The sequence below is a fragment of the Cnephaeus nilssonii genome, assembly GCF_951640355.1.
Source record: "Cnephaeus nilssonii genome assembly, chromosome: X".
Lineage (NCBI taxonomy): Eukaryota > Metazoa > Chordata > Mammalia > Chiroptera > Vespertilionidae > Cnephaeus > Cnephaeus nilssonii.
In genome coordinates, this window is record NC_137071.1 from 124,033,315 (window position 1) to 124,059,544 (window position 26,230).

The window sequence follows — 26,230 nt, forward strand, 5'->3', positions numbered from 1 at the left end:
CGGACCTGGGACCCAGCCTCACCCGGATCCAGGGGCACATGGCCTCACCTGGACCCGGGATCCAGCTTCACCCGGACCCAGGGGCGCGTGGCCTCTCCCAGACCCAGGGGCACGTGGCCTCACCCGGATCCAGGGGCACATGGCCTCACCCGGACCCGGGATCTAGCTTCACCCGGACCCAGGGGCGCGTGGCCTCACCCGGACCCAGGGGCGCGTGGCCTCACCCGGACCTAGGTGTGTGTGGCCTCACCCGGACCTGGGACCCAGCCTCACCCGGATCCAGGGGCACACGGCCTCACCCGGATCCGGGATCCAGCTTCACCCGGACCCAGGGGCGCGTGGCCTTACTCGAACCCAGGGGCGCGTGGCCTCACCCGGGCCTGGGACCCAGCCTCACCCGGATCCAGGGGCACACGGCCTCACCCGGACCCGGGATCTAGCTTCCCCCGGACCCAGGTGCGCGTGGCCTCACCCGGACCCAGGGGCGCGTGGCCTCACCCGGATCCAGGGGCCCACGGCCTCACCCGGACCCGGGACCCAGCATGGCTTACTGTTTTGTTATGGTTTCATACTTCCTCTGTTAGCGTCTTCAGAAAAGTTACATGGGAGGTAAATTCTTTGAGACTTGCATTTATAAAAAGTGTCTTTTTTCTGTCTTCATATTTTAACCGATTATTTGGCTGGCTAAGGCATTTTAGATTGGCAGTTAAAAAAAATTAAGAGTCATTGCTTTTCTAGCTTTCCATATTGATATTGAGAAGTGCAAAGTTGTTCTGTTTGCTGGATCTTTTGCATGTGATCCATTTTACCTCTTTGGAAGCTTGTAATATCTTGGCATTCTTCTCAGTATTCTAAAATTTCACAGTTATGTCTTGATTTGGGTCTATTTTCATTTACTGCCTTGGCTACTCAGTGGACCCTCCCAATCTGTCAACCCATAACCTTTCTTTCTTTCTTTCTTTCTTTCTTTCTTTCTTTCTTTCTTTCTTTCTTTCTTTCTTTTTAAACTTATTTATTTATTGTTAATCCTCACCTGAGGATGTTTTTCCATCAGTTTTTAGAGAGAGGGGAAGGGAGGGGGAGAGACAGAGAAAGAAACATCGATGTGAGAGAGACACATCGATTGATTGCCTCCTGCATGCTCCCCGACCAGGGCTGGGGATCGAGCCTGCAACCGAGGTGTATGCCCTTGACCGGAATCGAACCCGGGACCCTTCGGTCCGAGGGCGGACACTCTATCCACTGAGCCAAACTGGCTAGGGCCAACTCATACCCTTTAGTTTCTGGGAGATTTCCTGAAGTATTTTATTGATGAGTTCTTCCCCTTTGTTTTCTCTTTCTGGAGCTGTTATTATTTGGATGTCGGACCTCTTGAACTGTTTCTCCAATTTTCTTATCATTTTTATGTTCCATCTTTTTGTCTTTTTATTCTCCTTTCTGGCAGTTATTATCAACATTATCTTCTAACCCTTCCATTGAGTTTTTCATTTCTGCTATCATGTTTTTAATTTTAAGAGTTCCTTTATACTTTGGTCTGTTTCTTTTTTAGAGTAAAAATCGTGTTCTTTGTTGTGTTGATGCAATATTATTGCATCTTTCTGTAACCTTAGTAAAGGGAGTGCTTTTGACATTTTTTTCTCCCTGCATAGTCTCTTTACTCCAATTTGCTGTTTTTTTTTCCTTTGTTAGTTTTGTGCTCCATCTTCTTGTTAGAGGCTTTTCTCATATTTCTGGTAATTCTTGGCCGGCTGTTCATGATTAATAGTGGAAGAGTGTATGAGTTTTCTGTTGCTGTGTGACAAATGATCACAAACGTCTTAGTGGCTTAAAACAACACTCGTTTATTATCTCAGTTCTGTAGGTCAGAAGTCCTAGTGGGCTTCGCTGGATTCTCTGCTTGGGGTTTCGCAGGTTGAAATCAAGGTGTTGGCCACCAAGGCTCTTATCTGGAGGCTCTGGGGAAGAATCTGCTTCCAGGTTGTTGGCAGAATGTAATGCCATGCAGTTGTAAGACTAAGGTCCCCATTTCCTTGCTGGCTGTTAGTCAGGGGGCCACTTTCAGTTCTTACAGTCCCTTCACATGCCCCCACTTCTTCTTTAAGTTAGCAATGGCATGTTAAATCCTTCTAGTGTCACCAGCTGGTAAAAGGCTCAACCAGATCATCTCCCTACCTTCATGTCAACTGTGCATAGCACAGTGACATCTCATACGCTCAGGTTTGAGGATCAGGATGTGACATCTTCCAGGGGCCATCATTTTGCCTACCACAGAGACTGACAAGCTGATTGGACCGTATGATTGCTTGTGTCAGACTTATTAACTTTGACCTCTACCACCGGGTATCTGGGTAGGCCATTAATTGGGGACTCTCTGACATCAGTATTTGTAGGTTTTTCTTCTTGGATTGGTCAGATTCCCTAGAGAGGAATCTTTCAATGTCCTTCCTGGAAGGTAAGGGTCTGGTTACTGGTATTTTGGTAGCCAAGTGGGGAAGAGGGCTGGAAGTTTCTGCATAATGGCATTCAGCATGCATATGGTCACTTAATTTTTTTGTTATAAGCCATATCCTCAACTGTGCCTGGTGTTCCATAGTCCAGAGAACTAAACTGTAGACTCCTTGGGTAGGGGAGAAGCAGTCACTGAAAAGTATGGAATGGAGGGCAGGGTACAGGATCCTACATATCTGCTTCTCAAAACCCTTTCCCTTAGTCTTCCTTATTTTAGTCATCTCTTGATTTTACCCAGTTTTGGAAGTACCTGGTACTACCAGTCCCTGCAACTTGTGAGTAGTGTTGAGCGTGAATGGGAATGAGTCTCCGCTTTCTCTAGTTCACCTTTTTGAGGTTTGCTAAGTCAATTATTATCTACTAGAGGCCCAGTGCACGAAAATCATGCACTCAGAGGGGGGAGGTCCCTCAGCCCAGACTGCACCCTCTCGCAGTCCTGGAACCTTCAGGGGATGTCTTAGGCCCACTAGGGAGCGGGCCTAAGCCATCAGTTGGACATCCTTAGCGCTGCCGTGGAGATGTGAGAGGCTCCCACCACCACTGCTGTGCTAGCCAGCCATGATCCGGGCTTCTGGCTGAGCGACGCTCCCCCTGTAGGAGCACACTGACCACCAGGGGACAGCTCCTACATTGAGCATCTGCCCCCTGGTGGTCAGTGAATGTGTTCTGCTATTTGGTCGATTTTGCATATTAGCCTTTTATTATATAGGATTTGTTTTCCGTATTCAAAAGAGTCCAAACTATTGTTGCGGTTGTCTTTCTCTCATTCTCCCTGTCCTTACGGGCTTATAACTTAAAAATCCATTTACTGTGGGGTTTGTTTGCGTGTTCTTTTAGCTTTCAAAGGGAGTGAACTTAAATATATGGACTCCGTCTCACATTTTAATCATCTTTCAACTACCATGAAATTTCCCCAAGTCTGCAGACTCCCAAGACATACTCTAAAATGCAGATAGTAGGACTGAGAATGATAGGCCATAGCACCTCCCCAGGTCATTTCTACTCCTCAGCCCTGTTCCTCTCAGACAAGTCCTTAACTTCTCCTCACTCCTCTAACACCTAGCACGCTGTAGTACTTTGCTGTTAGCATACTTCCCTCTGCCTGGAGTGTTGATCTGTAAATGTCATCTACACTCAATAGCCTGCCAAGTTCTTTTTTTTCCGTTTGTTTGTTTTAATCCAGGTCAGAGTTTATCTTCTGTGACACTTTCTCTACTTCCTCCAGAGAGGCAGGTGCGCCTTTAGGGCTTTTACAGCAGCTCATTCCTACCTCTTATTTCCTTTTCAGTGTGTATCTGTCCCTCAGCATCAGATTGTGTGCTCATATAGGACAAAGGGCCAACTTAATCACCGCTATGTCTCTAGAGCCTATTGTAGGCACTTAATGTTGCTGAGTGTGCAAACCCTTTTAATGTCACAAAACAGGGCAGTCATAAATGCCCTGTAATGAGACTGCATGTACTGAAACATCAAGTTATTTGCTTGTTTGATTTAAGACCAGAATTCTTTTAACAATGCTTGGTGATAGTATTGTTTTCCTTTTGTTGATTAAAGACTCTGACATTTACCTATGTCTAATTAAGAAAGAACATAGAAACTGTTATTTAATAGCATTTGGGATTTGGGGGCACTAAATAACTCCACTAGTTTTTTAAAATAAGGTTAAAATCTTAAATGTTGGATGTGAGGGCACATCTTGCTGCAACATCTGTCACCCCATTGATCCCCAGGGTTAAATGTTAAAGATATAGTTTGCTGTTTATGTTTTGTTTATAGGTCAAGTCAGGATTCTTCCATGAAAGCGATTCCAAAGCTGTTGCTAAGTCCATTAGAGACCGGGTGACCCTGATAAAGAAGACAAGAGAGAAGAAGCCAGCTGGCTCTTTAGAAGAACGCAGAGATTCGCAGTGCAAGTCTGTGGGGAGTGCTCTCCCCACACCCCAGAATACAACTTTGCCCCCTGCTCCTGCTCAGCACACCGCAGCTGAATGTGAAGAAACTGAAGTCGATCAACAAGTTCGACAACAGCTTCTACAAAGAAAACCACAGCAGCAATGCTCCTCTGTTACAGGTAACATAGTTATAACTTTTAAAAATAAACAATGCCTGGCTGGTGTGGCGCAGTTGTTTTGGCCTCGTCTCGTCAGGACACATACCTGGGTTTCAGGCTTGATCCCTGGTAGGGCGCGTGCAGGAAGCAGCTGATCGATGTTATGCGCTTACATTGATGTTTCTCTTCCTTAAAAAAAAAAGTAAAAAAAAAAAAAAGCAAACAAATGTGTAATTATATTCCCTTATCTTTAGATAATACTTTTTTTATTTTTCAAAGTATTGTTATCTATCATTTTATCAGTCCTTTTACAAATTCCCTGAAATAGATAAGCCGGCTAGTTTTATTTGAAACTGTTCTGTTACATGACTTGCCCAAGGTACTAGTGGCATAAGGATTATAATCTTTCTACCATTTTAGGGGACTAAAATAAGTCCTTTAATATAGAAAACTAGGAATTAAAGGGTATGATTTTTTCTTTAAGAAGGAATTTTCTAGACTTTAAGACCCTTTGTATTTTTATTCAAGTATAAAATTAACACTAATTTTATACTTGAATTAGTGCCTCTAATTTTTCTATTGTAATGCATTCTCTTTTCTAGAAGGGCACAGCATTTTCATAGTAATAGCTAATTGTTGTATAATGACAGTATTATTCTCTAGCTAGGTTCTAGGAGAATAAAAAAGAATATGACATTTAGATTTTACTGAAACCCTATTGAAAAGTATAGGCTAGTTAGGGATATATGTGAAATGGCCAGCAAATGGATTTGATTTTTATGTGATTCTTTGTTTTCAGCTTTTGCTTTACTAAGAAAAAATTTGCCATTCTACCATGTCAGCACAGAGCGTTTACACTGAGGGTTTTTGATTAATTCTGCATTATGCATATTTTATTTGAAGATGTCTCAGGTTGTCAGCGTAAAACAAAATGAAAGAAACACCATTTCCTATGCCGTTTAGACCTGGTGCTTCAAGTTTTCACTTCTACCTGTTGCTTATTATCTTTGTTCTAGGTGACAACTTATCCGAGGCTGGAGCTGGATCAATTCCACACTCAGATTCAAGTCAGCCCAGCGCAGGCTATTCCTCTGACCAGATGATGGGCTCTCAAATGGTTTCTAACATCTCACAGGCCGAAATGAATGTTCCAGGGAAGATTTATCCACCCCAGCAGCTAGTAGGACATTACCAGCAGATTTCAGGGGTAAGATGAGCTGTTATAATCAGTATATTTACTGTAAATGGTAGGAATTATCTTTAATCTGTGTTTTTTTTTTCTTATTTGACTGTTACAGAAGCAGCCACAGCTGACTCAGCCCCAAATTTTGCCTTTGGCTCAAGGTCAGTCCACTGTTTTGCCTGTACATGTCCTTGGACCACCAGTCTCACAACCCCTGGTGTCCCCATTAACTGTCCAGAAGGTCTCACAGACAAAGGTAAGATTCATTTTCGAAGCCTTGTATTCAGTTAAGCATATCTGACACTGCCTAGATTTTTCTGCTAGGCAAAGGCTCTCTTTCACAAATTCATCATCTCTATATATAAAAGCCTAAATGCAAATTGTCCCTGCGAAGTTCGACTGGGAGACCAATCGCTCGCTATGACATGTGCTGACCACCAGGGGGCGGCACGAACGAAGGAAGGCCCTGATTGGCCCTGATTGCTGGCCCTGCCTAGGGACCCTACCCGTGCACTGGGCCTCTAGTGGTTTTTATAAAACTCACTAAAAGCTGAAAGTTTCTGCTTTCCTTCACCTACGGCATTCTCCTTGAGGATGCACCTAAACCAGTGATGGGCAACCTTTTGAGCTTGGTGTGTCAAACTTCGCCAAAAAACTGAGCATAACTCGGGTAGTGTGTCACTTTGAGGAAAAAACATTATTTCGCAAATGTTTCATCCTCAGGAGCAGCAAATGTTTCATCCTCGGCACGTGTCATCAGAAATGGCTACGCGTGTCAGTGCTGACACGCGTGTCGTAGGTTCGCCATCACTGCCCTAAACTAACATTGTATAACGAGGATCTTGAGACATTGCTCATATAATTGGAAAAGAAACCACCCTTAAACTTTGTCAAGCCATTCTTCTGCTCAGTATGTGAGTACAGCACAGTTCCCTTCTAGTTCCATTAAAGGCCATTCAGGGGCCCATCAGACTTCACAAAGGATACACTGAGTATGCCAGTCATACCCAGTGGCACATCAGGAGTCTATAACTCCAGGGTCTTCAGTGCCACAAAATCAGATTCTGCATTTGAAGAAGCCTTGTTTCCAAGCCTGTATTCAGCAGCAGCCATGAACTTGACAACCTAAGATTATGGCATCACCACTGAAAAACGTTCATCAGGGTTGTATTCTGCAAGAGTCTGAAGCCCATGCCACTCAGTGACAGCCAAAGGGTGGTATTGAAAGAGTGACTCAGCCTCTGGAACAGCCATCTTATTCTGTTCAACACACTTATCCAGGACCATCACAGAACTTCCATCCTTCCCTTGAAGGCTCCTGAGCAGCTGCTCTTTGGGATACATCCCTGGGAACAAGCTCATCATAGCTTACCCAATCCAGGCTCCAGCACAGCCTGTTGATATACTGCCAGCCAGAGAGCATCCTCTTTACACTGTACAGCCATCGGGATCACAGCCAACTCATTCTTTGCAGACTTCTTATCCAGTCTCACCCACTGGTACAACCCTCTTATTCAGCCCCAGGCCAAGGGAAGCCTGCTTATCCAGTGCAACTTCCAGTTCAGTCACCTTTTCCAGACCAGGGAGCATATAGGATCCAAGCAGCTTACCCCATGCAACCTATGGAACAGCCCGCTTACCAGGCACTGTCTCTATAGCATGCCCCTTATTCAAGACAAACTTATTACACCATCCAGACAACTTAACAGGCAACCTTTATAACCCAACATGTATACACTGTAAACCCTTCTAATAGCAAGAAAACACATATTACAAACTCTGCAGGTCAGAAGTTGTATTCAGTACCACCTTATGTAGCAGACATCTGAACAGGCCTTAAGGTAATTCTTCAACGAAAGACATTTAACATCAACCTTAGATACACAGATTATACACACACACACACACACACACACACACACACACACACACACACAGACAGAGAGGGAGGTGGGGGTGGGGGCCGGTGCATGAATTCATGCATTGGTGGGGTCTGGCCAGCCTGGCCAGGGGGAGGGGACATGGGCGGTTGGCCGGCCTGCCTGCTGATCGAACTCCTGGTCGAGGGGACAATTTGCATATTAGCCTTTTATTATGTAGGATATACACTGAGTGGCCAGATTATTATGCATTCAGAGATCATAATAATCTGGCCACTCAGTATATATACTAGTGACCCGGTGGATGGATTCATGCACATTGAAAGGAGATTAATTAGAAGGTGGCCAGCGGGGCAGGACTGGGCGAGAAGGACAGGACACGTCCTGGAGCCAACCTCCTGCAGTCCCTCCCCGGCTTGCCGTATCTGGGGTGGCACCGTGGCTCGAAGGGCATCTGCGGAGTGAGCAGGGTCCCTCCGGCAGGTGGGGTCCCTTGGCCTGGCCTGCAGGGATCGCCTGCAGGGATTGGGCTGAAACTGGCTCTCTGACATCTCCCGGAGTGTGAGAGGGCACTTTGCAAAGTTGCTGTCATACAGGGTGTGGAATGCAAACGCAAGTGTGCAGTAAACCAGATTCGGGCCGACAGTGCCCCAGCAACAACATAACCTACGGCCAAAGGTGGAATTATGCGTCCCCTCAAGGAATTGGGCTCCCTCCCTGGTTTTAGGGTGCATCACCCAAGAACTGCCGCTGCCAAGTCACTGCAGCTCTGCAGCTCCTGTGTTGAGTGTCTGCCCCTGGTAGTCAGTGAGCGTCATAGCGACGGGTCAGTCCAACATTTGGCATATTAGCCATATATGCATTGATTTCAGAGAGGAAGGGAGAGAGAAACACCATTGATGAAAGAGAATCACTGATTTGCTGCCTCCTTCACACACCCCCTCTGGGGATTGAGAGCGCAGCCCCGGCTTGTGCCCTGACTTGGAATCGAATTGTGATTTTCTGGTTCATAGATCAATGCTCAACCACTGAGCACGCTGGCTGGGCCACAGACACTTTCTCCTGAGCCTTTATTTAGTGTCCAGCATTCAGAAGCTCCACCCCAGATAGATGTCAATTTTGGACACGAGCAGCTAAAAGCCCAGTCAACTAGCATTCCATCTCAGAGGGCCGTGGAAGGACAGTTTCAACACCCTGCGTAGATGTCCTTCATTCAGCAGACCTCCTCACTGGCCCACGTCCAGCCCTGTACTTCTCTGCACAGCTTTCTGCCTCACATCTAACACCAAGCCAGGTTTCTCACTCAGCTGTCATTCAGCATCAGCAGATAATTCATTCATCTCATAGACAAACACATAAAAGCCATCAGCAGTCTACTCAAGAAGGTCACATCAGCAGTAGCATTTTTTTTGTTTGTTTTAAAGAATATTGCCTATTTATTCCTTACACCCAGTGTTTAAAATATGTTTTTATTGATTTCGGAGAGGAAGGGAGAGGGAGAGAGAGATAGAAACATCAATGATAAAAGAGAATCATGGATTGGCTGGTTCCTGCCCGCCCCCAACTGGGAATCGAGCCCGCAACCCAGGCATGTGCCCAGCATGTGCCCTTGACCAGAATCAAACCTGGGACCCTTCAGTCCACAGTCCGACACTCTATCCACTGAGCCAAACCAGCTAGGGCAGTGGTCGGCAAACTCATTAGTCAACAGAGCCAAATATCAACAGGACAACGATTGAAATTTCTTTTGAGAGCCAAAGTTTTTAAACTTAAACTTCTTCTAACGCCACTTCTTCAAAATAAACTCGCCCAGGCCGTGGTATTTTGTGGAAGAGCCACACTCAAGGGGCCAAAGAGCCGCATGTGGCTCGCAAACCGCAGTTTGCCGACCACGGAGCTAGGGCAGCAGCAGCATTCTTTGTGTAGCCAGCATGCTGTTTTCCTGCAGCGGGTACCTCAGTCACAGGCACCTAACCAAGTTCAGCCATTACTAGGTATTCTAAGGGCCATTCCAAACACAGTCTGGATTACACATCCTTGGCAAGAACAGTTGCAACCAGCAGCAATGGGACAACATATAATACAACCTTTAGATCAGCCGTAAGTGCTTCAGGCATTAGACAGAAGTCAGACTTTTCCTCTACAGAAACACCTAGCATGGCACCAGCCAGCATGGACTCGGCAGTGGCCTGCTGTCCAGCCACAGTGGCAGCCAGCTTCTGGCTCAGCACTTGTTTCTGGGTCAGCAGAAACACAATTACAACAGCAGACCCTCTATCAAAGTGCTGGGATAGCCCTTCCAAATCGGCCATCTTCTTCTGTTCATCTATCAACACTTGGTCTCCCAGTACAGGCTCCCACTGCCTTTCAGAGCATTTTCCTGTTACAGATACAGCAGCATTTGCAAAGCCAAGAATTTCCAAAGGTAAATCCTCCTGGGAGAAGATAGTGGGTGATTGTGATTTTTCTGTAATGTTCCAGGGTCAGGGAGATAGTGAGCTATAGTAGAAATGGCACTGAACTGGGAGTCACAGTCCCTGTTTTGGCTCTTTTCCTTACTGAGTGGCCTTGATGCAAGTCTCTCTGGGTTTTCCTTATCTGTAAAGTGAAGGGATGAGACCCGATGATGATAACAACAATTACTTGAGCACCAACTTGGGATGTGTCAGTTAATAAAAAACAAAAACGCTTTCTGTCACTGAGTTTTGTTGCCTAATCGAAGGAAGACTCAATTACCATAATAAAAAGTAAATTATATAATACAGTACAAAGAGATTGGGGAAATTTAGAGCAGGGTAAGGAGGAAAGTGGGTTGCAATTTTCAGTAAGGTGGCGATCAGGTTAGGACTCATTGAGAAGGTGACATTTGAGGAGGCGAGGGAGTCCACAGTGTACATTCCAGGCAGAGGGAATAAACCGTGGAAAGGCCCTGAGTGAGGACTGTGTCTGGCATGTTTGAAGAATAGCAAGGAGGCCAGTGTAGTTGTTAGTCCTAAAATGTTAGAAGCCCGTTTTTTTGTTCTACATCCTATAGAATAAAACCCTAATATGCAAATCAACCGAACAATGGAATGACTGGTTGCTATGATGCACACTGACCACCAGGGGGCAGACGCTCAATGCAGGAGCTGCCCCTGGTGGTCAGTGCACTCCCACAGGGGGAGCGCTGGTTCAGCCAGAAGCCAGGCTCACAGCAGCGCTAAGGACCCCTCAGGGGATGTCCAACCACCCTGCAAGAGGGTACAGGCTGAGGGACACCCTCCCAGTGCATGAATGTCGTGCACTGGGCCTCTAGTTTATTATAAAGCATTGCCTTTATGAAATGATACTAACGATCACCATTGAGTGATTCCTAGGTGCCAAATGCTGTTTTCTAACAGCCTAACATGTACTGTCCTACCCTATGAAGAGTAGCTGTCATTACCCCCATTTTTACAGGTGAGAAAACTGAGGCTCAGGAGTTTGAGTTACTTTCCCAATGACATACAGGAGGGTCAGGGTTTAAACCCCAATTTCCCAGCTGCAGAGGCTGAGCCCTTAATCATGACACCATTCAGCCTCTTTGTAGGATAGCTGTCTTCTCTACTGGAAAGGAGAAAAAAGGGTATGATGACTTCAGTGAGATTTACTTAAAGCAGGGATTGATTGAAATAATTGAAGGAAAGAACTGAGAATCCAGTTTATTCTTTTCTTACTCTTCTGGTCTGCATTAGATATCTCTAACATCCCTGAATTTGTTGAGTTTGGCTAATAAAAATGCCTTGAGCTTCTTAGATAAAATGTACGCTGCACTGGAAGAGTTTTGTAATTATGATATATTACTGTTCCAAAGAGCTATTATCTCAAGTATTATGTGTTTTATAAAATTCTCTTTTTATCAAGGGCATATATCAGTGATTTTCAACCTTTTTCATCTCATGGCACACAAAAACTAATTACTAAAATTCTGCGGCACACCAAAAATGTATTTTTTTTACAATCTGACAAAAAGTAGGTATAATTTTTATTTGTTCACACTGGATGGCTATTGTTATGTTAGCTGTTGTCATTTTTTAATTTGACAATCTAAGGGAAAAGAGGTTAGTGTCCCTGACTAAACAGTCAGGTATTGCATGATTTAAAAATTATTGTGCACACCAGCCTGGTTGAAAATTGCTGGCATAAATTATAAGGAACTAGAGGCCCAGTGCACAGATTCATGCACATTGAAAGTAAATTAATTAGAAGGTGGCCAGTGGGGCGGGACTAGGTGAGGTGAGCCGGACACGCCCTAGAGCCAACCTCCCACGGTCCCTCCCTGGCTGGCTGCACCTGGGGTGGCACCGGGGCTCAAAGGGCATCTGCAGAGTGAGTGAGGTCCCTCCAGCTAGTGGAGTACCTCAGCCTGACCTGTGAGGATCTGGTCAAAACTGGCAGTCCGACATCCCCCGAGGGTTCCCTGAGTGCAAGAGGGAACTCTGCAAAGTTGCATTGAGCATCTGCCCCCTGGTGGTCAGTGTGCATCATAGCTACTGGCCGGTCAGCCGGTTGCTTAGGCTTTTATATGTATAGATATAGATTGCTATGTGTGCGTGCTCACTCCTAGCAGGAATGGTCAAGGATTAATAAAGATCTTTCTGCTATTATGAATCAAACTGATATATTGCTTTCTATGGCCTCAGAAACCTTTGCCGGCACCCACATTACAAAGATACTCTCCTGTTTAATGGTTTTAGGTTTTATGTTCAGATCTATAGTCCATTTTGAATTAATTTTTATGAATGGCATGAAGTAGGGGATCAAATTTCCTTTTTTATTTCTCCGCATGAACATCCCATTGTTCAAGCTCTATTTGTTGAAAAGATTTCATTTTCCCATCGGGTTGTTTTGGTACTTTTGTCAACAGTAAAATCTATATATAAAAGCCTAATATGCAAATTGTCCCCTCAAGAGTTCTATCCGGGAGAAAGGGAGTTCAATCACTCACAATGATGTGCGCTGACCACCAGGGGGTGGCACAGAATGAAGGAAGGCCCCAGCCGGCAGCCAGCAGCCAGGGAAGGGAAGCCCTGGCCAGCAGCCAAAGGCCCCGATCGGCCATGTTCGCCGGCCAGGCCTAGGGATCCTACCCATGCATGAATTTGGTGCACCAGGCCTCTAGTAACCATATAAATGTGCATCTGTTTCTGGGCTATATAACCTATTGCATTGATCTAGTTGTCCATCCATAAGCCAAACCACAATGTCATGATTACTATAGCTTTATAGTATGTCTTGAGGTTAGGTAGTACAAATCTTTCTAATTTGTTATGCTTTTCAAGATTTTTTGTATATTCTAAGTCCTTTGCATTTTCACATAAATCTTAGAATCATATGGACAATTTCTACCAGAAAAAATGTCTAGCAAAATTTTAATAGGGATTCTATAAAATTTTTATGGTTTTTCATTTATGATCCATGTGACCTATGTTATTTTGTAATTTTTGTATAAGGTGTGAGGTTTAGATTGAGCGTTTTTCTTTTTCTTTTGCCTGTCCATGTATAGTTGATATAGTGCCATAATATTTGTTGAAAAGACTATCCTGTTGAATTCTTTTTATACCTTTGTCAAAAATCAGTAAGGCATATTTGTGTGGGTCTTGTTCTGGGCTCTTTATTTTGTTTAGTCCATTTGTGTCTAGCCCTCTCTTAATTACATACGGTCTTGATTATGTAGTTGTATAGAAAGTCTTACATTGGGAAAGTGATTTCTCCCACTGTCTTCTTTTTTTAAAGATTACTTTAATTATTCTAGGACTTCTACCTTTCCATATAAATTTTAGTATAAGCTTGTCTGCAACAAATCCTGCTGGGATTTTGATAGGAATTTGATTAACCCTATATATAAATTGGGGAGAATTGACATCTTTATTATATTTAGTCTCCCAGTACATGAACACAGTATGTTTCTCCATTTATTTAGGTCTACTTTGATTGCTTTTATTGCCTAAGTTTATCCCTAAGTATTTCATTTTCTTTGGAGGGATTGTAAAATGGTATTTTTTAATTTTAGTTTCTACATGTTCATTGTTAGTATATAGAAAGCAAATTTATTTGTGCGTGTCTGTACGTGTCTTGTATCCTATGACCTCGCTGAATTTATTATTAGTTCTAGGAGGGTTCTTTATACAATCCTTGAAACTTGTTTTTGTGGACAATCATATCTCCAAAGTAGAGACAGTTTAACCTCTTTCTAAACTCTGCCATTTAGTTCTTACTTTTTCCTTTTATTGTGCTGGCTAGAATTTCGAGTACTGGGTAGAATAAGGGCGGTAAGAATGAATATGCTTACTTTGTTCCAGACTTGGGGGAAAACATTAAGTCTTTCACCATTAGGATTATTATAAGATAGATTTTTTATACATGCTCTTTATCAAGTTGAGGTGTTGCTCCATTATTCCGACTCCTGGGTTAATTAGTATGCTCATACTATTTTTATTTCACCTATTGATAAATGTGTTATATTGACTGATTTTGGAGGTTGAAATACTCTTGCATCAAACCCAATTGGTCATGATATATCATCCTTTGTGTACATTATTGGATTCAATTTACTAATATTTTGTTGAGGATTTTTTGAATCTTAAGTTCATGAGAAACAGTAGTTGGTAGTTCAGTTCTTCTATGTCTTTCTAATTTTCTATCTAGAGGTTCGACCAATTGCTGAGAGTAGGGTTGATGTTCCTAACTATAATTGTGGATTTATGTATTTCTCCTTTTAGGTCAGTTGTTTTTCCCCTCATTTGTTTGAAGGCCTCTTGTGTGGTGCATCCACATTTAAGATGCAGTGCCTTCTTGGTGGATTGGTCTTTTTGTCATTATATTATGTCCCTCTTCATCCCTAGCAATTTTCTTTTTTTCTGAAGTCTACATTATCTGATATTACAGATCTACTCCTGCTTTCTTTTGATTAATGTCAGCATATTTTTTTTATATCCTTTTACTTTCAACCTATTTATCTTGTGTTTGAAGTGAGTTTCTTGTAGAAAGCATATAATTGGTTTTTTATCCACTCTGCCAGTGTCTCCCTTTTAATTGATATATTGAAACCATTTTTGTTTAAAATAATTTTTGGTACCTTAGTATTTGCTTTTTGTTTTTTCCTTATGTTTCTCTTTCCTCTGTTTCCCTTTCCTTGTCTTCCTGTGAGCTACTTGCAAGTTTTTTAAGATTCTTTCCTGTTATATTTATACTGTTTTGAGAATATTGTAAGAATATGGGTTTTCAGTCTTATAAGAATATGGGATTTTTTTCCTGAGTTTTAGCTTCTGTAGGGCCCTCCCTCAGGAGAAAAGCCTAAAAATGGCAAACTCCTTCATCCACTGTCCTTCCTTTCTTCCAAGTGGCACCTTCCTCTCAGTTTCTACCTGCTTTTGGTTGTTCTCTTATGCCTGCAGGCAGTTGTTTTTTCTTTTTGTCCAGCACTTTTTGTTGGTAACTACAGGGTTCTGATGGGGTCCTTCCAGAAGTAGAACCTCTCTTTCCTCATTTTTGTTGTTGCAAAATAGCATCCCTGACTTAATTGAGGTAAGTAACCACTATATGCCCATCTGTAAACCCTGAAGAGTTAATGACAGAGGAATGGAGTGAATTTCTGCTGTTGGGCGGTTTTTCTTACTGCCTAGGGCCCCAGTGATGGGCAGCCTTTTGAGCTTGGTGTGTCAAACTTCGCCAAAAAACTGAGCATAACTTGGGTAGTGTGTCACTTTGAGGAAAAAACATTATTTCACAAATGTTTCATCCTCGGCATGCGGCCGTGTGTCATCAGAAATGGCTACGCGTGTCAGTGCTGACACGCGTGTCATAGGTTCGCCATCACTGGCCTAGGCCAGTGGTCGGCAAACTCATTAGTCAACAGAGCCAAATATCAACAGTACGACGATTGAAATTTCTTTGGAGAGCCAAATTTTTTAAACTTAAACTTCTTCTAACGCTACTTCTTCAAAATAGACTCGCCCAGGCTGTGGTATTTTGTGGAAGAGCCACACTCAAGGGGCCAAAGAGCCGCATGTGGCTCGCGAGCCGCAGTTTGCCGACCATGGACCTAGGCAAAGGGGAGAGGGCTCTTCACCGGGGTCAAATTGCAGGCAGTGCTTATATTTTGTGTCTGTACCCCCAATAAAACTGAAAATTCTTTACAATGAGATCTGTACCTGATGTATCTCTATTCCTAGCACCTAGCACAGTGTTGGACACAAATAGTTGCTTGTTAACATGTTTGTTGAATAAATTAATAAATAAGAATGGCACCCGGCCGCTTTGGCTCAGTGGATAGAGTGTCGGCCTGTGGACTGAAGGGTCCCGGGTTCGATTCCTATCGGGGGCACATGCCCGGCTTGTGGGCTTGATCCCATTGTGGGGTGTGCGGGAGGCAGCCAATCGATGATTCTCTCTCATCATGGATGTTTCTTTCTCTCCCTTTCCCTTCCTCTCTGAAATCAATAAAAATATATTTGGAAAATAAATAAATAAATTAATTAATTAATTAATTAATAAAACTGGCTATAGATATTGCTATCAGCCTGCTATCAATGGGAGAACAATCCTTTGTTTATGTTCAGCATTCTTGTTGCCTAATCAGGACTTCTAAGTTGATAATGAACTTGTATTGGTGGACAACCTAAGATCTGTTCTTGTTTCTCCATTTTATTTCCCCACGTAGCAATAGGGCTTATGAGAGACAAAGCAGATTATGAGTTCAGATGTGTTGACTGTGCTTTTGGTGGTTTTACCTAGAAATAGGAAAAACCACTTATTCTGATTTTTATCTATCGCTGAGGCCAGCACTTTTTACCTCCTGTTCTGTGATGTGATAGTATTAGTGCATTAGTACTTTGGTGGTTGACATTGGTTCCTTTTCAGTTGACATTGTGGTCTAATCAAACATTTGTTTAGATGGTTTTATTTTAAGCCTCTGGAAAGAAATACTAAACCTCAGCATTTTTCTATGCAGGTTTATTTCTACTCAGTACAGTGTTTGGATATCATTTTGATTCTCTACCACAATATTTGCATTCTTTTAAAAAATCTCTTCTGATTAATTTAATTACTTAGGTAATAAGCCAATATATACTCCTGGTAAAAATTTAAAACAAGGCAGAAAAGTCTCATTTGACCTCCTTATGTCCTTGTCCCTTCTGTTTTCAGTTTGGTGTGTATCCTTCCAGATTAAAAATTTTTTAAATATATTTTTTATTGATTTTAGAGAGTAAGGGAGAGGGAGGGAAAGAGAGAGATGGAAACATCAATGATGAGAAAGAATCATTGATTGGCTGCCTCCTACACACCCCACACTGGGGATCGAGCCCACCACCTGAGCATGTACCCTAACTGGTAATTGAACCGTGACCTCCTGGTTCATGGGTTGATGCTCAACCACTGAGTCATGCCGGCTGGGCATCCTTCCAGATTTTTTTTAGTGTAGTTACATACATAGATATGTACCCTTAGATCATATAGTACTGTTTTCTGGTTTGGAATGGTTTTAAGCACATAAAAGAGATCCTACCATATGTGTCACTTTGTATGTTTTTACTCAATTATATGTCCTGGAGATATGCCTCTGTTATTACATAGAGATATACTTGCTTTTCTGTAATTGCCCTATAGTATTCATTTGTAAGACCACACTGCAGTTTATTTAGCTCTTCCACCTTACTGGTGGACATTTTGGCTGTTTCCAGTTTTTCACTATTTAAATTAATGTTATAATAGTAGATCATGCTAGACAAGGCACTGGAGCAAAAATACTGCACCATAAGTTCTACACATTTTTAAATTTAATACATACTAGAGGCCCGGTGCATGGGATTCATGCCCTGGTGGGGGGCGTGGCCTGCGGGGATCAGCCCACTGTAGGAGCACTGCTCATCCTGGTCGCCGAGTGGCTGTGGACCCGCCCTCTCTGAGTGGCTGCTCTCTGGTCCGGCATCTTCCGTGGAGCCGGAGCATTCGCCTCTCCAGGGGAACTGGTCGGGGCTGGGCCCAGGGACAATAGCACTGAGAGGCAGTGGAGTAGGCCTCAGTCCTGCAGCGGCCACGAACCCACCTCCCAGCCTCTGGGGTGCGGGTATCTGGAGGAAGTGGCAGAGAGTGAGGAGGAGGAGCCTGGGGCAAGGAGGCAACGATTGAAGCCCAGGTTCCTGCCCATGGACCCAGGGTTCGCAGTGGGAGCAGCCACTCATCCCAGTCAGCCAAGTGGCGCTCCCACTGTGGTAGCGCACTGACCACCAGGGTGCAGCCCCTGCATTGAACATCTGCCCACTGATGGTCAGTGCATGTCATAGTGACTGGTCAACCAGTCCTTCTGGTCATTCCGCTGTTCAGTCGCTGGGCTTTTATTATATAGGTCTAGTGGCCCAGTGCACGAAATTCATGCACAGGGGGAGGAGGTTCCCTCAGCCCAGCCTGTACCCTCTACAGTTGGGGACTCCTTGGGGGATGTCTGACCGCTGGTGTAGGCCCGATCCCACAGGACATCCCTCTCACAATCTGGGACCACTGGCTCCTAACCGCTCACCTACCTGCCTGCCTGATCGCCCCTAACTGCCCTCCCCTCCCAGCCTGATCTCGCCCCCAACTGTCCTCCCCTGCTGGCCTGATTTCACTCCAAACATCCCTCCCCTGCTGGCCTGATCTCGCCCCCAACTACTCTCCCCAGCCGGCCTGATCACCCCTAATGACCTCTGCCTTGGCTCCCACCCCCATGGCTTTATCTGGAAGGAAGTCGGACATCCGGAAGATGGCCAGTTGACCCGGTCTAATTAGCATATTACCCTTTTAGTAGTATAGATTATATAGGATAGGATTGCTTAAATGGGGGGAGGAGCCTTTTTCATCAGGAGGAGATGCTCTTGGCAGACAAAAATACATAATCCCTATACCTGGACTGATAGCCTATGCACTATACTGCCAAACCAGTCATTAAAAAATTGAACTGCTTTCTTACACCTTACACCAGGCGTCCTCAAACTACGGCCCATGGGCCACATGCGGGTGTTTTTGCCATTTTGTTTTTTTACTTCAAAATAAGATATGTGCAGTGTGCATAGGAATTTGTTCATAGTTTTTTTTAAACTATAGTCCGGCCCTCCAACGGTCTGAGGGACAGTGAACTGGCCCCTGTTTAAAAAGTTTGAGGACCCCTGGGTTACACCAAACAGCTGTTGCCCTTAAAACCCCTCCTCAGCCCCCACCTTAGGTTCTGCCTTTGCAGCTCACCCAGATTTGGTTCTGATTGGTCGGATTCTATACCAGTCAACGTCTCCAGGCCTATCAATAGGCCTGATCAGAGAGGGGCTGATCAGCAGTCTCAGTGGAGGCCCGAGAGAAAGACAGGCGCTGCTGCTGGCCAGGCCCCGAGAGAAAGAGAGAGGCAATGGCTGATCAACAGCTGCCACGGAGGTTGCGGATCAAACCCTGTCTCTCTTTCCCTGGGCCTCTCTTCGGGCCTGATCTGAAGCCCCCTCAGCAGTCAGTGTAGGGTCACCACGCCCGCAGTGGCGGGCAGTCAGTGCTGGGTCGCCATGGCAACCCAGCACTGACTTCTGGTTGGTCGAGCCATTTTGGATGTTACGGACCCTGGGTTTTTATATATTAGGGTTACAAAATTGCTTTCCCAAGGGACTAGACCAATTTAAAATTTCAACAGCCAGTGGTATAATCTTACTTTCAATGTTTGGTAATTCAGATGTTTTTTGATAAGCTGATGAGTGAAAAATAATATATTATTTTAGTTTGAATTTCCTGAGTACTAGAGATGATGATTATATCTTCATATGTTTATTTATTTTTAACTTTTTATTTTGAAATGATTTTAGACTCACATAGAGATTGCTAAAAGAGTACGGAGTTCCCTTGTACCCTTCACTCAGCTTTCCCCAACATATATATATAATATATCCATAGTACAATAATTAAAACCAGGGAATTGACATTGGTACAATACTATTAACTAAACTATAAACCTTATTTGGCTTTTACCAATTTCCACATGCATTCATTTATTTTGTGTGTCTGTAGTTCTATTAATTTATTTCATGTATAGATTTATAGAATAATCACCACAATTAGGATATATAAGTTTCATCACCCCCAAAAACTCCTTTGAGCTATCCATTTATAGTCACACCCTCCCTCCCCACCTCTAACTCCTGGCAATCACTGATCTGTTCTCCATCATGATAATTGTCTTTTCAAGAACCCTATATAATAAAAGCCTAATATGCTAAGTGTCCAACCATTCTACCAGTCACTGTAATACACACTGACCACCAGGGGGCAGACTTCCAACTGGTAGGTTAGCTTGCTGCTGGGGTCTAGCTCAGTGGTTCACAAACGGCTCTCGAGCCACGGTTTGCTGCTCTGTTGACTAATGAGTTTTCCGACCACTGTCATATACTACCCTTTACCTCTTTGCACACAATATGCCACAATTGCCTAATCCTCACAGCTTCCAACTACACGGTAACATTTAGTCTAGTCCAGTGGTCGGCAAACTCATTAGTCAACAGAGCAGCAAACCATGTCTGGTCTAGCTGATTAGGTCTGGGCGAGATGGGCCGGACACGCCCTGGAGCCCTCCCTCAGTCCCTTCCCGGCCCAGTTGTGCACCGGTGGGGTCCCTCAGCCTGGCCTGCACCCTTTCACAATCTGGGACCCCTCAGGGGATGTCAGAGAGCCGGTTTCGGCCTGATCCCCGCAGGCCAGGCCGAGAGACTCCACCAATGCCCGAATCCATGCACCAGGCCTCTAGTATTATATAAATAGAATCATACAATATATAAACTTTTGAGATTGACTTGAGATCCATTCAGGTTGTTATGTGTATCAGTATTTGCTTACTTTTTTACCCTTTTTTATTGTTGACACTATTACAGGTGCTTACATCCCCCCCTCCACCCAGCCCCTGCCCCAGTAGTTTTACTTCTTCATATGTTTATTGAATATTTATTATTCTTTGTAAATGCCATTCATATCTTTTTGTCCATTTGTCTATTGAGGTCTTCCTCTTTTTCTCTTTGATTTCTTTATACATTCTAATACTAATCCTTTGTTAATTATATTACAATTACTTTCTCTAATTGTGTCCCTAATTTGCTTATAGAATCCTTTGTCACACAGAAGCATTTATCTTTTATACAATCAAATCTATTCTCCCCCCTTTTTTTGCTTTTCGATTTTGCATTTTGCTTAGGAAGGCTCATGAGCATAAAATATTCTTCTGTATTTTCTTCTGATACTGAAAATATTTTGTCTTTGTTTAGCTCTATATTCCATTTGGATTTTTTTGTTTGTTTGTTTGTTTGTTTGTTTTTGGTTTTTTAAAATATTTTTATTGATTTCTTACAGAGAGGAAGGGAGAGAGAGAGAGAGTTAGAAACATCGATAAGAGAGAAACATCGATCAGCTGCCTCCTGCACACCCCCCACTGGAGATGTGCCCACAACCAAGGTACGTGCCCTTGACCGGAATCGAACCTGGGACCTTTCAGTCCGCAGGCTGACGCTCTATCCACTGAGCCAAACCGGTTTCAGCTGGATTTTGTTTTTTGTGTGCTGTGTGAGGTAGAGATCTAGCTGTGTTTTTTCAAAGTTAATAGACATTTCCCCCGACATTCTTACTAAACAGTCCATCAGTTCCACACTGATCTGAAATGCCATCTCTATCATATCTGAAGTTACTATACATTCTTGGGTCATTTCTCAACTGTCTGTTTTGTTCCTTTGACCTTTATCCATTCTTATACCAATACTCGTGTTCTATTTACTTTATTTTTAAGAAGTTTAAAATTTTTGCTTTGATTTCTGCTTAAATAAAAGTTGTTTTTAAATGATTATGAGTTTATTTATTTTGATGCACCATCCATCTCAGATTTCGCTAGTGGGATCCTCTTCAAGCTGGTTCCTTTGTCCTTTTGACATGTCCCCATCATTCTTTGAACTTATCTTTTACACAACAAGACGTTCCAGGCATATCCTATTCGTCACTGCCCCAGCTTCATAATCGGTCATATCTCAACAAGCCTTGGTGGAGAAGATTTGTTTTAATAGAGATACAATCTCATGTTTATAAAAGGAATGATTTAGGAGCATGGGGAAAATATGGTGAGATAGGAGAATTACTGGAATGATATCCTTGAGAAGGTGAGAGGAGGTAAAATTTAGTTTCTAAATAGAGGGGTTGGCCTTAGCATAGGAGCCCAGACAGGTTTTTTTTTTCCATAATAAAGGCAAAGGCAGAGAATATGGTCACAAATGCTATTAGGTGAGCAGATCTGGTAGTGGGAGCTTATGGAAATGCTCTTCTTTGTTGCTTTTTATTTTCTCATTGAAATAGATAGAAAGCCATAATCTGAGCATGAGTTTGGGAAGGAAGTGGGTATTCAAAGTTTGAGGAAAGCCCAGGTGGCATGGCTCAGTGGTTGAGCTTAGACCTATGAACCAGGAGGTCCTGGTTCAATTCTTGGTCAGGGCACATGCCTGGGTTGCCAGCTCGATCCCCCAGTATGGGACGTGCAGGAGATAGCTGATCAATGATTCTCTCTCATCATTGATGTTTCCATCTCTCTCTCTCTCTCTCTCTCTCTCTCTCTCTCTCTCTCTCTCTCTCTCTCTCTCTCCCATCCTCTCTGAAATCAATAAAATATATTTTAAAAAGAAAAGTTTGAAGAAAGAGGCAAAGCTATAAATAGTTTTCTAGGAGAATGGTAGAATGAACAGTAGTAAGATTGCCAGGCAGCATTAAGTACCTACTTGAAATTCGTTGTTCTAAAGAACTAATCTCTTTGTTGAATTTGGTGCTTATCTTTTTCTAAACTTTAGTTTTTCCATAGATTTTGTTTCCCTATCGATGTGATCCATTTGGTTTCTGTTCCTTCGGAGATTCTCCACCATTTATGATTTGTGGATGGCACTCTTTTTTAGTTTACTATAGTATTAGAGTGGATGTATATATTCCTTGTTATCATGTTGATTTAGTCTCTTAGAATTTTTTATCTGCATGAATAATGCGGGTTAACATTATAAGAGAAAGGTGACTGAGTGATTTTTGTTGTTGTTAATGTTTAGTATTGACAAGGAGGAGAAGGGGTTTTTGTTGATACATCTTTAGAAGCAGTGATAGAACTGTCCAGATTTCAGACTTTGAATGCATCAGGAGTCAATAAAATATTATCATGCATTAACTGTTTTCACAGATAAATCTACATATTAGCATATCTGAGTTGTCTATATATAAAATCACTCTGGAGATTGTGGTTCTTAGCAATTCCTATTTTCCTACTGTTTCCTAGCTCATCTCAGTGGAATAATTTTCAACTCTACTTGCTTTTTTATAAATGTGTTTTTATTAGAGAGAGAGGAAGGGAGAAGGATAGAGAGATAGAAACATCAATGAGAGAGAAACATCAATCGGCTGCCTCCTGCACGCCCCCCACTGGGGATCAAGCTCACAACCTGGGCATGTGCCCTGTCTGGGAATCAAACAGGGACCTCCTGGTTCATGGGTCGACGACGCTCAACCACTGAGCCACACTGGCCGGGTGGCTCCACTTTCTTAATCAGTGAAGTACTTAATATCTTTACACTTCAGACTTGGTGTTTTTAATTCTAACCATGGAAAGGTAGTTACTGAAGATAACAGTGCCTTTTTTTAAAAAAAAACATATTTTATTGATTTTTTACAGAGAGGAAGGGAGAGAGATAGAGAGTTAGAAACATCGATGAGAGAGAAACATCAATCAGCTGCCTCCTGCACACCCCCTACTTGGGATGTGCCCGCAACCAAGGTACAGGCCCTTGACCGGAATCGAACCCGGGACCCTTCAGTCCACAGGCCGACGCTCTATCCACTGAGCCAAACCGGTTTCGGCTAACTGTGCCTTTTAAATGTGTACTTTGTCTCTGGTTACGTTTCTATTCTTCAGTTTTTTTGTGTGGGTTTTTTAATATATTGCTTTCAGAGAGAAAGGGAGAAGGGAGAGAGATACAAACATCAATGATGAGAGGGACACATGGTTTGGTTGCCTCCTGCATGCGCCACAACTAGGGCTGGGGATCAAGCCTGCAACCGAGGTTATGTGCCCTTGATTGGAATCGAAGCCTGGACCTTTAAGGCCTCAGGCCGATGCTCTATCCACTGAGCCAAACCAGCCAGGGCTCTTCTACTGTTTTTAAGACAGTACAGAAACTATATGAAGAACAGACTTTGTTTTGTTGATGTTTATAATGCTGCTATCAATTGGCCAAAGAATCTGCAAGTTCAGTTTATTGAGAAATATCTGTGGGCTTACTGTGTGTGAATATGATTAAAACAATCAAGTTTATTATGGTAAAGAAGGTTTTAATATATCATGAGACCATTTTTCTGAAGCATTCTAACAGAGTAAATCTGCCGAAACTGGTTTGGCTCAGTGGATAGAGCGTTGGCCTGCAGACTGAAAGGTTCCAGGTTCGATTCCGGTCAAGGGCATGTACCTTGGTTGCGGGCACATCCCCAGTAGGGGGTGTGCATGAGGCAGCTGATTGATGTTTCTCTCTCATCGATGTTTCTAACTCTCTATCTCTCTCCCTTCCTCTCTGTAAAAAATCAATAAAATATATTTAAAAAAAACAACTAACAGAGTATATCTTACAGTTAGTGAACTGACACTGAGGATCAAGCTAGCCACCTCATTTCATTTTCACCGTAACTTCCTCTATAAAGCCGTTAATTCCATTAAATGAAAATCTTTGTGTAAAAATTGAGAAAGTTATGACTGGTTTCTTTAGAAAGAGTGATTCTGGCTTTCAGGGTATTAAACCAGTTATGTAAAAATGCTATTTAGCACAATAGTGGTTTTATGTGAAATTACTGTACTGTAATTGAAGGGAAATTGGTCTAAGTAGTGGGTGTGTTTCCTGAACATTGTCAAAAAAATGTTCGCAAAAGGCACACACTGCTTTGTATAGCTTCATCATGTCCAAGGACATTAGTCATTTGGATTGATTTACAGGGACATTATTCAGCCTTCTCCCCGTTGAATGTAAATTAGGTAAAGCATGGAACATGTTGAAAGAATGGGGACCTTTCTGGTTGATCTCATTCTCCAGGAAGGAACCAGCCTGTAAAATAGCACAGTTGAAATCTTCAATTTGGGAGATTGGTGGAATGAGATAAGAGAATGATTACCTGTGGATTACTACTATATAAAGTATTTAAGGAAAAGGCAAACTATTATTTCTGGGGGATAGTATGAAAGGTATTTTTTATTTTATCATACTATACATTTTACATTTTCAGTTTTTATGTGTACAATTTTGAAATGCAGTTTTAATAATTTGGACTTAATACTGATTGCTAGTGTTAGTACACAGGACCAGTTGTTATACCACAACTATCCTGGATTCTTAAATTTTGCTAAGTGCCTCTGTGGTTAGGAAAATGGGTTTGTGTAATTTTTTAAGGTTACTTTGGTGTGCTATTTTTGATCCTGTGGGTATGTGAAACTTACCTTTCACTCACATTCATAAATGAAATATAATTTGGGTAGAAAAAAGTATCAGATTGCAACCTTTTCTTTCCTTCTACAAGATATTTTGTTCTGCCCTGGCCAGGTAGTCTAGTTGGTTAGAGAGTCGTCCCAATACGGTAGTTGTGGGTTTGGTCCCTAGTCAGGGCACATACAAGAATCAACCAGTGAATACATAAATAAGTAGAACAACAAATTGATGTTTTTCTCTCCACCTGTTAAAGCAATCAATCCGGTTTTTTTAACTATAAAGAAATATATTCTAACTCGACCGGCATGGCTCAGTGGTTGAGCATCAACCTATGAACCAGGAGGTCACGGTTCAATTCCTGGTCAGGGCACATGCCCTGGTTTCGGGCTCATTCCCCAGTAGGGGACGTGCAGGAGGCAGCCTATTGATGATTCTCTCTCATCATTGAAGTTTCTATCTCTGTCTCCATCTCCGTTCCACTCTGAAATCAATAAAATAGATATTTTTTAAAATGTGAGGTAAACATACAAAAGTGTAGATGTTCTTCCTGGTTATTGAATTAACCAAAATATGAAATGTCACATGTATGTTTTCTGAAATAATACCAAATTTCATCTTTAGCCTGAAGTTTGCTGTTAACATAAGTTTTATTTCTATACTATTTACAGCCTGTATCCCACCCAGTTGCAGCTGAACAACAAGCAGCAATTCTAAAACCGGATTTAGTTAGAAGGTGAGTATCTTCAAATTTAATACCATGGAAATGATAAGGGTATGTTGAAGTATTTGCAATCATTAGGGGCTCATTGTATCATGACTGGAGAAGATTTTAGTTTCTTGAATTTATGTGTACATTCAATAAAAATAGTAGGTATTGTTTTTTACTTTTTTATTTTAATGAAGCTCATGTATTGTGAAATTATTGACCATTTTCTTGTTCTCATTATAACATTTCTGTTTCTAAGAAAAACTTAGAAGAATTAATAAAGGAAAGAAGTAATATAGAGTAAAATTCCAGCTAATGTAAAGAAATAAATTATAATGAGATATATAATTGTGCTATTATTTGGTAGTTGTAAACTAATGTTTTACGCTGTGTTATTCAGATTGG

The 26,230-nt window shown here is 42.6% G+C and overlaps 1 protein-coding gene across 3 annotated transcripts in view; it reads left to right on the forward strand.

Moving 5' to 3' along the window:
* The window catches only part of WNK3 (WNK lysine deficient protein kinase 3), a 121,747-nt gene that overhangs the window by 58,154 nt on the left and 37,363 nt on the right, over positions 1-26,230 (forward strand). For all 3 annotated transcript variants that reach the window (XM_079765008.1, XM_079765007.1, XM_079765009.1), the window contains 4 exons: positions 4,285-4,579; positions 5,575-5,765; positions 5,857-5,997; positions 25,788-25,852. In XM_079765008.1, coding sequence (XP_079621134.1) covers positions 4,285-4,579; positions 5,575-5,765; positions 5,857-5,997; positions 25,788-25,852 — 692 coding nt within the window. The remainder of the gene's footprint in view (positions 1-4,284; positions 4,580-5,574; positions 5,766-5,856; positions 5,998-25,787; positions 25,853-26,230) is intronic.